Genomic DNA, 13229 nt, shown 5'->3' with positions numbered 1-13229 from the left:
TGCGAGGCCTTTCTGCCCAGCCAAGGTGGCGGGGGGCAGGGGCTGGGGGGGGCTCCCTTCGTCCCCTCGGAGGAGCTGGGGCAAGTCCCCGGACCGGGGCCGGCGGGAGCGTGCGGTGTAAACCTGGGGTCGGAAGACAGACAGAGAGAGGTACTGCCGCTCTGCCTCCTGGGGTTACGGCGTGCAAAGGGCATTTTCTTCTTTTGAGGGCTCCGGGCCTTTTCTTGACCCTAATATTGCGCTAATATTGTCCCCGTTTTTCTAAATGGCACGGGGCGCTCTTTGGGTTTGTTCCCTACTAGCTAAATCCCGGAATTCCACCGATGCCTCGTCTTCACTTTGGCGCGAGTGCTGGCCTGAGCTTTTTGACCACCGTTTCCCTTCCAGAAAACTCGCCTGGGCAGAGCTGTACGCATTCCGATGCTTAACAACCCTGTGGGCCCGGCAGCCTGGCCACCACGGCTTCTTGGCACAAACCGCGTCTTTTGGTGCACAGGTGTACGAAAGGGAGCCGTGTCGTCGCATGCGTTCGCGCGGAGACCAAGTGGCTGCCAGTGTCTACCCTAACAGGAGCTGCTTCGGAAAGGCATCTCGTCTGCTAGTGAAACTCTCCCGTCGGAAAGATGAGAAACAGGCCAGAGAAAGCTGTCATATTTAGGAGAGAGGAGGTACAGATCGCCAGGCAGAGACGAACCAAGGCAGGCCAACCGCTGAGCCTCAAAGGTGGCCAAAGGGATACGGCAACGATGGCCAAGGGAGCCGTCCGGACAACTGTGGCTACCGGGACGGAGTAGTCGTTCTTACTCACACACGTATGTTATGTTATTCTGACACACGGTTACATCTCCGCGTTAACGTCGGAACTCTCTGATTTTCTGACAGCCCTCGTTTATGGCACGGGGATTAAAAAAACCACCACCACCACCACCACCACCACCACCAAAGGAACCAAAAACCCAACATAAACCCCCCTAGCAACCCCCAATTCGAGCGGTTTTCAGTGCATCCAATAAACTGGTCTTGGCCCAGACCGAGCAGGGGGCACCACGGGCACGTCACGCTGCAGACGGAGGAACAGGACTTTGGGAGGCAATCCCACGGAAAAACGGAAGTGCGCTTTTGGGACACCTTTGCTACGCTCGCCTGCAATGGCGAGGTAGAAGTCTTTGAAACCTTTGATCGGTCGGGAGCCTCCCCAGGCTGCCGTCCCGTCCTCGTAGGCTTTGAAGGAACCAGGGAGAGCCAGCCGCGCGCCCGAAGGTGGCCGTTCCGCAGTTGTCACGGTTGCAGGCCGCCAGCGGCCTGACAAAGAGATTGCGACAAGTTGTCGGGAACGGAAGCCAGCAGCGACTGCCCTGTGGAAAGGGGCGTGTGAAGTCCGCTGGAGTGAGTGAGGTCTCTGCGTTTCGGGGTTACCGCAGAGGCTGTGATGCGCTGAAGAGCAGGTGGGCGCCAGCGCGGGGCGAGGGGAGCGGGATGGGGATGGGGATGGGGATGGGGAGCAGTGTCGGGGCCGGGAGGGTGGGGGAAGTCGGTCCGGCCCCGGGCCGGGGAGGGTGTGCGCCGGCGTGAAGGCAAGCGGGTGGTGGGGAAAGCGGGGCCGGGGCGGGGCGGGGGGCCCAAGAGCGGCGCTGAGGCCCGTGCTGGCGGGGGCCGGTGTGGCGCCACACTACCCCCGGGGTGTCTGCAGGAAGAGCTAAGCAGGGGCGGCCCCGGTTACCACCAGGAAGGGAGACCGCTAAGCAGGGGAGACCCCTAAGCAGGGGCGGCGGCCCCGGTTACCACCGGGAAGGGAGACCGCCTTTTTCTTTTCCCTCTGCCCCTCCCCGGGGAGGGGTGGGGGTGGCTTCCCCCCTCCTCTCTTGCCCGGGATTTCCTCGTCCTCCCTCTCCAGCCTCCTGGCGCACCATGGGGAAATGGGCCGCAGGGCTGGAAAAGGGCGGAGGGCCATCTCCTCTGCCCCCGCCTTTGGGTCCTGTCCCGCCAGCGTCGCGCTCTGCGGCGTCGGCGCCTCGGGTGCCGGCCTGCAGCCTGGGAGATGCCTCTTCCACCTCCTTGGGGCGGGTGGAGGCGTGCGAGGCCTTTCTGCCCAGCCAAGGTGGCGGCGGGCAGGGGCTGGGGGGGGCTCCCTTCGTCCCCTCGGAGGAGCTGGGGCAAGTCCCGGACCGGGGCCGGCGGGAGCGTGCGGTGTAAACCTGGGGTCGGAAGACAGACAGAGAGAGGTACTGCCGCTCTGCCTCCTGGGGTTACGGCGTGCAAAGGGCATTTTCTTCTTTTGAGGGCTCCGGGCCTTTTCTTGACCCTAATATTGCGCTAATATTGTCCCCGTTTTTCTAAATGGCACGGGGCGCTCTTTGGGTTTGTTCCCTACTAGCTAAATCCCGGAATTCCACCGATGCCTCGTCTTCACTTTGGCGCGAGTGCTGGCCTGAGCTTTTTGACCACCGTTTCCCTTCCAGAAAACTCGCCTGGGCAGAGCTGTACGCATTCCGATGCTTAACAACCCTGTGGGCCCGGCAGCCTGGCCACCACGGCTTCTTGGCACAAACCGCGTCTTTTGGTGCACAGGTGTACGAAAGGGAGCCGTGTCGTCGCATGCGTTCGCGCGGAGACCAAGTGGCTGCCAGTGTCTACCCTAACAGGAGCTGCTTCGGAAAGGCATCTCGTCTGCTAGTGAAACTCTCCCGTCGGAAAGATGAGAAACAGGCCAGAGAAAGCTGTCATATTTAGGAGAGAGGAGGTACAGATCGCCAGGCAGAGACGAACCAAGGCAGGCCAACCGCTGAGCCTCAAAGGTGGCCAAAGGGATACGGCAACGATGGCCAAGGGAGCCGTCCGGACAACTGTGGCTACCGGGACGGAGTAGTCGTTCTTACTCACACACGTATGTTATGTTATTCTGACACACGGTTACATCTCCGCGTTAACGTCGGAACTCTCTGATTTTCTGACAGCCCTCGTTTATGGCACGGGGATTAAAAAAACCACCACCACCACCACCACCACCACCACCAAAGGAACCAAAAACCCAACATAAACCCCCCTAGCAACCCCCAATTCGAGCGGTTTTCAGTGCATCCAATAAACTGGTCTTGGCCCAGACCGAGCAGGGGGCACCACGGGCACGTCACGCTGCAGACGGAGGAACAGGACTTTGGGAGGCAATCCCACGGAAAAACGGAAGTGCGCTTTTGGGACACCTTTGCTACGCTCGCCTGCAATGGCGAGGTAGAAGTCTTTGAAACCTTTGATCGGTCGGGAGCCTCCCCAGGCTGCCGTCCCGTCCTCGTAGGCTTTGAAGGAACCAGGGAGAGCCAGCCGCGCGCCCGAAGGTGGCCGTTCCGCAGTTGTCACGGTTGCAGGCCGCCAGCGGCCTGACAAAGAGATTGCGACAAGTTGTCGGGAACGGAAGCCAGCAGCGACTGCCCTGTGGAAAGGGGCGTGTGAAGTCCGCTGGAGTGAGTGAGGTCTCTGCGTTTCGGGGTTACCGCAGAGGCTGTGATGCGCTGAAGAGCAGGTGGGGGCCAGCGCGGGGCGAGGGGAGCGGGATGGGGATGGGGATGGGGATGGGGAGCAGTGTCGGGGCCGGGAGGGTGGGGGAAGTCGGTCCGGCCCCGGGCCGGGGAGGGTGTGCGCCGGCGTGAAGGCAAGCGGGTGGTGGGGAAAGCGGGGCCGGGGCGGGGCGGGGGGCCCAAGAGCGGCGCTGAGGCCCGTGCTGGCGGGGGCCGGTGTGGCGCCACACTACCCCCGGGGTGTCTGCAGGAAGAGCTAAGCAGGGGCGGCCCCGGTTACCACCGGGAAGGGAGACCGCTAAGCAGGGGAGACCCCTAAGCAGGGGCGGCGGCCCCGGTTACCACCGGGAAGGGAGACCGCCTTTTTCTTTTCCCTCTGCCCCTCCCCGGGGAGGGGTGGGGGTGGCTTCCCCCCTCCTCTCTTGCCCGGGATTTCCTCGTCCTCCCTCTCCAGCCTCCTGGCGCACCATGGGGAAATGGGCCGCAGGGCTGGAAAAGGGCGGAGGGCCATCTCCTCTGCCCCCGCCTTTGGGTCCTGTCCCGCCAGCGTCGCGCTCTGCGGCGTCGGCGCCTCGGGTGCCGGCCTGCAGCCTGGGAGATGCCTCTTCCACCTCCTTGGGGCGGGTGGAGGCGTGCGAGGCCTTTCTGCCCAGCCAAGGTGGCGGGGGGCAGGGGCTGGGGGGGGCTCCCTTCGTCCCCTCGGAGGAGCTGGGGCAAGTCCCCGGACCGGGGCCGGCGGGAGCGTGCGGTGTAAACCTGGGGTCGGAAGACAGACAGAGAGAGGTACTGCCGCTCTGCCTCCTGGGGTTACGGCGTGCAAAGGGCATTTTCTTCTTTTGAGGGCTCCGGGCCTTTTCTTGACCCTAATATTGCGCTAATATTGTCCCCGTTTTTCTAAATGGCACGGGGCGCTCTTTGGGTTTGTTCCCTACTAGCTAAATCCCGGAATTCCACCGATGCCTCGTCTTCACTTTGGCGCGAGTGCTGGCCTGAGCTTTTTGACCACCGTTTCCCTTCCAGAAAACTCGCCTGGGCAGAGCTGTACGCATTCCGATGCTTAACAACCCTGTGGGCCCGGCAGCCTGGCCACCACGGCTTCTTGGCACAAACCGCGTCTTTTGGTGCACAGGTGTACGAAAGGGAGCCGTGTCGTCGCATGCGTTCGCGCGGAGACCAAGTGGCTGCCAGTGTCTACCCTAACAGGAGCTGCTTCGGAAAGGCATCTCGTCTGCTAGTGAAACTCTCCCGTCGGAAAGATGAGAAACAGGCCAGAGAAAGCTGTCATATTTAGGAGAGAGGAGGTACAGATCGCCAGGCAGAGACGAACCAAGGCAGGCCAACCGCTGAGCCTCAAAGGTGGCCAAAGGGATACGGCAACGATGGCCAAGGGAGCCGTCCGGACAACTGTGGCTACCGGGACGGAGTAGTCGTTCTTACTCACACACGTATGTTATGTTATTCTGACACACGGTTACATCTCCGCGTTAACGTCGGAACTCTCTGATTTTCTGACAGCCCTCGTTTATGGCACGGGGATTAAAAAAACCACCACCACCACCACCACCACCACCACCAAAGGAACCAAAAACCCAACATAAACCCCCCTAGCAACCCCCAATTCGAGCGGTTTTCAGTGCATCCAATAAACTGGTCTTGGCCCAGACCGAGCAGGGGGCACCACGGGCACGTCACGCTGCAGACGGAGGAACAGGACTTTGGGAGGCAATCCCACGGAAAAACGGAAGTGCGCTTTTGGGACACCTTTGCTACGCTCGCCTGCAATGGCGAGGTAGAAGTCTTTGAAACCTTTGATCGGTCGGGAGCCTCCCCAGGCTGCCGTCCCGTCCTCGTAGGCTTTGAAGGAACCAGGGAGAGCCAGCCGCGCGCCCGAAGGTGGCCGTTCCGCAGTTGTCACGGTTGCAGGCCGCCAGCGGCCTGACAAAGAGATTGCGACAAGTTGTCGGGAACGGAAGCCAGCAGCGACTGCCCTGTGGAAAGGGGCGTGTGAAGTCCGCTGGAGTGAGTGAGGTCTCTGCGTTTCGGGGTTACCGCAGAGGCTGTGATGCGCTGAAGAGCAGGTGGGCGCCAGCGCGGGGCGAGGGGAGCGGGATGGGGATGGGGATGGGGATGGGGAGCAGTGTCGGGGCCGGGAGGGTGGGGGAAGTCGGTCCGGCCCCGGGCCGGGGAGGGTGTGCGCCGGCGTGAAGGCAAGCGGGTGGTGGGGAAAGCGGGGCCGGGGCGGGGCGGGGGGCCCAAGAGCGGCGCTGAGGCCCGTGCTGGCGGGGGCCGGTGTGGCGCCACACTACCCCCGGGGTGTCTGCAGGAAGAGCTAAGCAGGGGCGGCCCCGGTTACCACCGGGAAGGGAGACCGCCAAGCAGGGGAGCCCCCTAAGCAGGGGCGGCGGCCCCGGTTACCACCGGGAAGGGAGACCGCCTTTTTCTTTTCCCTCTGCCCCTCCCCGGGGAGGGGTGGGGGTGGCTTCCCCCCTCCTCTCTTGCCCGGGATTTCCTCGTCCTCCCTCTCCAGCCTCCTGGCGCACCATGGGGAAATGGGCCGCAGGGCTGGAAAAGGGCGGAGGGCCATCTCCTCTGCCCCCGCCTTTGGGTCCTGTCCCGCCAGCGTCGCGCTCTGCGGCGTCGGCGCCTCGGGTGCCGGCCTGCAGCCTGGGAGATGCCTCTTCCACCTCCTTGGGGCGGGTGGAGGCGTGCGAGGCCTTTCTGCCCAGCCAAGGTGGCGGCGGGCAGGGGCTGGGGGGGGCTCCCTTCGTCCCCTCGGAGGAGCTGGGGCAAGTCCCGGACCGGGGCCGGCGGGAGCGTGCGGTGTAAACCTGGGGTCGGAAGACAGACAGAGAGAGGTACTGCCGCTCTGCCTCCTGGGGTTACGGCGTGCAAAGGGCATTTTCTTCTTTTGAGGGCTCCGGGCCTTTTCTTGACCCTAATATTGCGCTAATATTGTCCCCGTTTTTCTAAATGGCACGGGGCGCTCTTTGGGTTTGTTCCCTACTAGCTAAATCCCGGAATTCCACCGATGCCTCGTCTTCACTTTGGCGCGAGTGCTGGCCTGAGCTTTTTGACCACCGTTTCCCTTCCAGAAAACTCGCCTGGGCAGAGCTGTACGCATTCCGATGCTTAACAACCCTGTGGGCCCGGCAGCCTGGCCACCACGGCTTCTTGGCACAAACCGCGTCTTTTGGTGCACAGGTGTACGAAAGGGAGCCGTGTCGTCGCATGCGTTCGCGCGGAGACCAAGTGGCTGCCAGTGTCTACCCTAACAGGAGCTGCTTCGGAAAGGCATCTCGTCTGCTAGTGAAACTCTCCCGTCGGAAAGATGAGAAACAGGCCAGAGAAAGCTGTCATATTTAGGAGAGAGGAGGTACAGATCGCCAGGCAGAGACGAACCAAGGCAGGCCAACCGCTGAGCCTCAAAGGTGGCCAAAGGGATACGGCAACGATGGCCAAGGGAGCCGTCCGGACAACTGTGGCTACCGGGACGGAGTAGTCGTTCTTACTCACACACGTATGTTATGTTATTCTGACACACGGTTACATCTCCGCGTTAACGTCGGAACTCTCTGATTTTCTGACAGCCCTCGTTTATGGCACGGGGATTAAAAAAACCACCACCACCACCACCACCACCACCACCAAAGGAACCAAAAACCCAACATAAACCCCCCTAGCAACCCCCAATTCGAGCGGTTTTCAGTGCATCCAATAAACTGGTCTTGGCCCAGACCGAGCAGGGGGCACCACGGGCACGTCACGCTGCAGACGGAGGAACAGGACTTTGGGAGGCAATCCCACGGAAAAACGGAAGTGCGCTTTTGGGACACCTTTGCTACGCTCGCCTGCAATGGCGAGGTAGAAGTCTTTGAAACCTTTGATCGGTCGGGAGCCTCCCCAGGCTGCCGTCCCGTCCTCGTAGGCTTTGAAGGAACCAGGGAGAGCCAGCCGCGCGCCCGAAGGTGGCCGTTCCGCAGTTGTCACGGTTGCAGGCCGCCAGCGGCCTGACAAAGAGATTGCGACAAGTTGTCGGGAACGGAAGCCAGCAGCGACTGCCCTGTGGAAAGGGGCGTGTGAAGTCCGCTGGAGTGAGTGAGGTCTCTGCGTTTCGGGGTTACCGCAGAGGCTGTGATGCGCTGAAGAGCAGGTGGGCGCCAGCGCGGGGCGAGGGGAGCGGGATGGGGATGGGGATGGGGATGGGGAGCAGTGTCGGGGCCGGGAGGGTGGGGGAAGTCGGTCCGGCCCCGGGCCGGGGAGGGTGTGCGCCGGCGTGAAGGCAAGCGGGTGGTGGGGAAAGCGGGGCCGGGGCGGGGCGGGGGGCCCAAGAGCGGCGCTGAGGCCCGTGCTGGCGGGGGCCGGTGTGGCGCCACACTACCCCCGGGGTGTCTGCAGGAAGAGCTAAGCAGGGGCGGCCCCGGTTACCACCGGGAAGGGAGACCGCCAAGCAGGGGAGCCCCCTAAGCAGGGGCGGCGGCCCCGGTTACCACCGGGAAGGGAGACCGCCTTTTTCTTTTCCCTCTGCCCCTCCCCGGGGAGGGGTGGGGGTGGCTTCCCCCCTCCTCTCTTGCCCGGGATTTCCTCGTCCTCCCTCTCCAGCCTCCTGGCGCACCATGGGGAAATGGGCCGCAGGGCTGGAAAAGGGCGGAGGGCCATCTCCTCTGCCCCCGCCTTTGGGTCCTGTCCCGCCAGCGTCGCGCTCTGCGGCGTCGGCGCCTCGGGTGCCGGCCTGCAGCCTGGGAGATGCCTCTTCCACCTCCTTGGGGCGGGTGGAGGCGTGCGAGGCCTTTCTGCCCAGCCAAGGTGGCGGCGGGCAGGGGCTGGGGGGGGCTCCCTTCGTCCCCTCGGAGGAGCTGGGGCAAGTCCCGGACCGGGGCCGGCGGGAGCGTGCGGTGTAAACCTGGGGTCGGAAGACAGACAGAGAGAGGTACTGCCGCTCTGCCTCCTGGGGTTACGGCGTGCAAAGGGCATTTTCTTCTTTTGAGGGCTCCGGGCCTTTTCTTGACCCTAATATTGCGCTAATATTGTCCCCGTTTTTCTAAATGGCACGGGGCGCTCTTTGGGTTTGTTCCCTACTAGCTAAATCCCGGAATTCCACCGATGCCTCGTCTTCACTTTGGCGCGAGTGCTGGCCTGAGCTTTTTGACCACCGTTTCCCTTCCAGAAAACTCGCCTGGGCAGAGCTGTACGCATTCCGATGCTTAACAACCCTGTGGGCCCGGCAGCCTGGCCACCACGGCTTCTTGGCACAAACCGCGTCTTTTGGTGCACAGGTGTACGAAAGGGAGCCGTGTCGTCGCATGCGTTCGCGCGGAGACCAAGTGGCTGCCAGTGTCTACCCTAACAGGAGCTGCTTCGGAAAGGCATCTCGTCTGCTAGTGAAACTCTCCCGTCGGAAAGATGAGAAACAGGCCAGAGAAAGCTGTCATATTTAGGAGAGAGGAGGTACAGATCGCCAGGCAGAGACGAACCAAGGCAGGCCAACCGCTGAGCCTCAAAGGTGGCCAAAGGGATACGGCAACGATGGCCAAGGGAGCCGTCCGGACAACTGTGGCTACCGGGACGGAGTAGTCGTTCTTACTCACACACGTATGTTATGTTATTCTGACACACGGTTACATCTCCGCGTTAACGTCGGAACTCTCTGATTTTCTGACAGCCCTCGTTTATGGCACGGGGATTAAAAAAACCACCACCACCACCACCACCACCACCACCAAAGGAACCAAAAACCCAACATAAACCCCCCTAGCAACCCCCAATTCGAGCGGTTTTCAGTGCATCCAATAAACTGGTCTTGGCCCAGACCGAGCAGGGGGCACCACGGGCACGTCACGCTGCAGACGGAGGAACAGGACTTTGGGAGGCAATCCCACGGAAAAACGGAAGTGCGCTTTTGGGACACCTTTCCTACGCTCGCCTGCAATGGCGAGGTAGAAGTCTTTGAAACCTTTGATCGGTCGGGAGCCTCCCCAGGCTGCCGTCCCGTCCTCGTAGGCTTTGAAGGAACCAGGGAGAGCCAGCCGCGCGCCCGAAGGTGGCCGTTCCGCAGTTGTCACGGTTGCAGGCCGCCAGCGGCCTGACAAAGAGATTGCGACAAGTTGTCGGGAACGGAAGCCAGCAGCGACTGCCCTGTGGAAAGGGGCGTGTGAAGTCCGCTGGAGTGAGTGAGGTCTCTGCGTTTCGGGGTTACCGCAGAGGCTGTGATGCGCTGAAGAGCAGGTGGGCGCCAGCGCGGGGCGAGGGGAGCGGGATGGGGATGGGGATGGGGATGGGGAGCAGTGTCGGGGCCGGGAGGGTGGGGGAAGTCGGTCCGGCCCCGGGCCGGGGAGGGTGTGCGCCGGCGTGAAGGCAAGCGGGTGGTGGGGAAAGCGGGGCCGGGGCGGGGCGGGGGGCCCAAGAGCGGCGCTGAGGCCCGTGCTGGCGGGGCCGGTGTGGCGCCACACTACCCCCGGGGTGTCTGCAGGAAGAGCTAAGCAGGGGCGGCCCCGGTTACCACCAGGAAGGGAGACCGCTAAGCAGGGGAGACCCCTAAGCAGGGGCGGCGGCCCCGGTTACCACCGGGAAGGGAGACCGCCAAGCAGGGGAGACCCCTAAGCAGGGGCGGCGGCCCCGGTTACCACCGGGAAGGGAGACCGCCTTTTTCTTTTCCCTCTGCCCCTCCCCGGGGAGGGGTGGGGGTGGCTTCCCCCCTCCTCTCTTGCCCGGGATTTCCTCGTCCTCCCTCTCCAGCCTCCTGGCGCACCATGGGGAAATGGGCCGCAGGGCTGGAAAAGGGCGGAGGGCCATCTCCTCTGCCCCCGCCTTTGGGTCCTGTCCCGCCAGCGTCGCGCTCTGCGGCGTCGGCGCCTCGGGTGCCGGCCTGCAGCCTGGGAGATGCCTCTTCCACCTCCTTGGGGCGGGTGGAGGCGTGCGAGGCCTTTCTGCCCAGCCAAGGTGGCGGCGGGCAGGGGCTGGGGGGGGCTCCCTTCGTCCCCTCGGAGGAGCTGGGGCAAGTCCCGGACCGGGGCCGGCGGGAGCGTGCGTTGTTCTGAGAGGCGAGTTTAGGAGGTGTTATGGAGGACGCTGGCGGCAGACGCCGAAATCTGTTGTTTCCGCTGTTACGGAAGGATGTCCGTTCTTCGCCCGTCCGTTTCCCGCGAAGGGCGGGGCTTGTGGGGGCAGGCCCGTCCCGCCCTCGCGTTCCGGTGACGTCGCCGTGTAATGGGACGCCTAGCTCAGTCGCGTCGGTTCCCGTCAGTCATGCTGCGTCTCCTGTTCCCGCTGGCCGGCTTGGCGGCCGTGTTCCGTGCGGCGGTGAGTCTCCTCGCTGCTTCCTCCCCTAAGGGTCCCTACGTCGCTACGGTACTGCCTGGAGGGGCTGTGGCGCCGGCCCCGTGACTGTTGGGGATGGCTCCGAGCTCTGAGGGACGCGGCGTCCGCCGGCCTCAACGGCCCCCGGCTGGGAGGGGGCGTCTTCCCGCCCCAGGAGGAGGACGATTAATTTCGTTCCGTTTTTAATACGTTAGTGGTTTGTGGTTCATGGGGGTCGGGGCGCGTTGTATTAGTCGCGGGGCTGCGTCTGGCGGAGCGGAGTTGCCGGGGCAGGTGCGGCGAGCGGGTGGGGGCGGCGGCGGCTCCTTCCCCCCAGCAGGCCTGCCCGCTCCCGGCCGCGGCGGCCGCCGCGCTCTGCGCCCTAGGTGTTTGGTACTGGGGAGGGGTTGGCCGTGCCCGCCCTCGCCCCCTGGGCGGTGAGCGCTGCCGCCGGCTTGAGGAGGGTGATCGCCGGGTCGCTGCTTGCTGATCCTGCGGGCCGAAGAGGTGGTGGCAGCTGTCTGCCTTCCAGCCTTCAGACCGCGGTCTGAGAAAGAATAGATTACGAGGCCTCATTAAGGAACGCATGGCGGGGGGAACCCGAGCTGTGGTTACCTGATACCTACACACCATTAGCAGATCCCATGGGAGAACTTGATCTTCCTGTGGTGAGGGAGAGTTTTTCCTGTTCTCCCCCGGTTCAGCATCGACTCTTGTTGTTGCTTTGTCCAGCGGGATGCTGTACCACTGCCTAACCAGGTGCCTAGGCAAATCCTTCCTCTTTATAATTGCGGTGGGAGCCATGCCTTGTCCCTTATGCCTCGAGTTTGAAGCAGAGTATCGGTATTATCTTGATAGATGTTGCTAAATGAATGATGCAGAGGTGGTTAAAGCTGTGTGAAAAGTAGCACGGTCTCATGGGAGACCTTTATCAATGGGAAGATTGGATGGCAGTAAGTATGGTCTGTGAGGGGTGGGATTATGGCTGAGACTTTGAAAATTCTTAAGGTGGTGGGTAAAAGGAATGGAGAACCAGTACTCACCAAATTTAGTAGTACTAGAAGAGGGACACTTGGTGGATTTCATAGATTAGTTTGAAACAGATAAATTACTTGAAAAATACATAGTGAATTTCAGGAATTTGCTGCTACGGGAGGTTGTAGAAACGGGCATTGTATTTAGCTGATTCCAAAAAAGGATTAGACCAATTAAAATACATCAGGTTCATAAACAACATCCAAAAATGACTAGGCATGGATTTGCTTTCTGACATCCCTGATGTAGCAGTTTTGTCAGGTGGAGGAGTATGAGGGGAGTAGACCACAGACAGTGGCCAGGGTTATGTCATTTCTTTAAACAGCATTTTGTATTGCAGTTGTCTAGACAGAATATGACCTGGTATCTAGAGGAACTGTGGACTCGAACCAGGAGGACATTTCTTGTGCTTTTATCTTCCTAGCTTTGTTTATTTTCTGTAGAGGCATGTGTGTAAAATAGCACTGTTTTTTAAGAATAGTTTTGTAACAGCTGAGAGGGCTTGAGGAACTGAGGGCAGCAGGCACGATTTCTCTATCAGCTGACTGTTCCCTGACCAAGCAATGAGGGAATGGGTTTTTTTATAACTTGGTCTCATCCTCAAAATATAGCAGGGTCCTATCATTGCAGATGTGCTAATGTTCTTTTAAATTAGCTTGGGAAAGTGTATCCTGTATATAAGCAACCTGGCAGACTCGGGTTTATAAACTTCTGGGCTCAAGCTCACTGCAGAGCCCTACAAGGCTGTTTTTGTGCCCTAGTTCGGAGATATTTTTGGTTGTAATGATTGCTTACTTTTTCCTCTAGTTAAGTGTGGACTGAGAGACAGGAAGTGTTTTGAAAGTAAGTGTATTCTGCTGCATGGCTTTAAATAAGGTAGTTTGTTATCTCAAACTTGGTCTCTATTGTATGTTACGAAAGACCATCCAAACTTTTTTCATCTATGGTGGAAATAGTAGGTTTATTTTAAATAGAAATGTGTAAACTGGGCATTGGTAGAAACACTATGAACTCTGAGCAAAGTACAAAGCAAAGCAGGGAATTCTGGTATGATTCAAACATAACTGATGCTTGCTTATATATTTTCAACCTGGGACCGGAGATGCATTAGACTTAGTGTTCCCATTACTTCTAAAGGAGCACAGTGTATGATGTTTTAATCCCTTTTCAATTTAATTGCATCCTGTTAGACCAGGATATGCTGAAATAGGGGTTGAGTCTCAGGAACCATACATGTAGTGGAAGTGAGCAGGAAGCAAGCAGCAAAACACAGTGTGGGTTTTACTGGTCCTACTGATTTTGAGGGATTTAGGGAAGTCTTATTCACAACTGGAGGCAAGGATATCTGCCGATACATCATCTGCAGTTTCTGGGACCACAGCTGCATCT

General features: G+C 60.4%; 1 protein-coding gene across 1 annotated transcript in view; it reads left to right on the top strand.

Moving 5' to 3' along the window:
• The first annotated feature begins 10568 nt into the window (after nt 1-10568).
• GLB1 (galactosidase beta 1) overlaps nt 10569-13229 on the top strand; it is a 108025-nt gene continuing 105364 nt past the window's right edge. Inside the window, exon 1 of the mRNA XM_075055874.1 lies at nt 10569-10808. Coding sequence (XP_074911975.1) covers nt 10716-10808 — 93 coding nt within the window. The 5' untranslated portion in view covers nt 10569-10715. The remainder of the gene's footprint in view (nt 10809-13229) is intronic.

Source organism: Buteo buteo, chromosome 2 (genome assembly GCF_964188355.1).
Source record: "Buteo buteo chromosome 2, bButBut1.hap1.1, whole genome shotgun sequence".
Lineage (NCBI taxonomy): Eukaryota > Metazoa > Chordata > Aves > Accipitriformes > Accipitridae > Buteo > Buteo buteo.
Note: the sequence above shows the minus strand (reverse complement) of the source record. Positions and strands in the feature narration are given on the sequence as shown.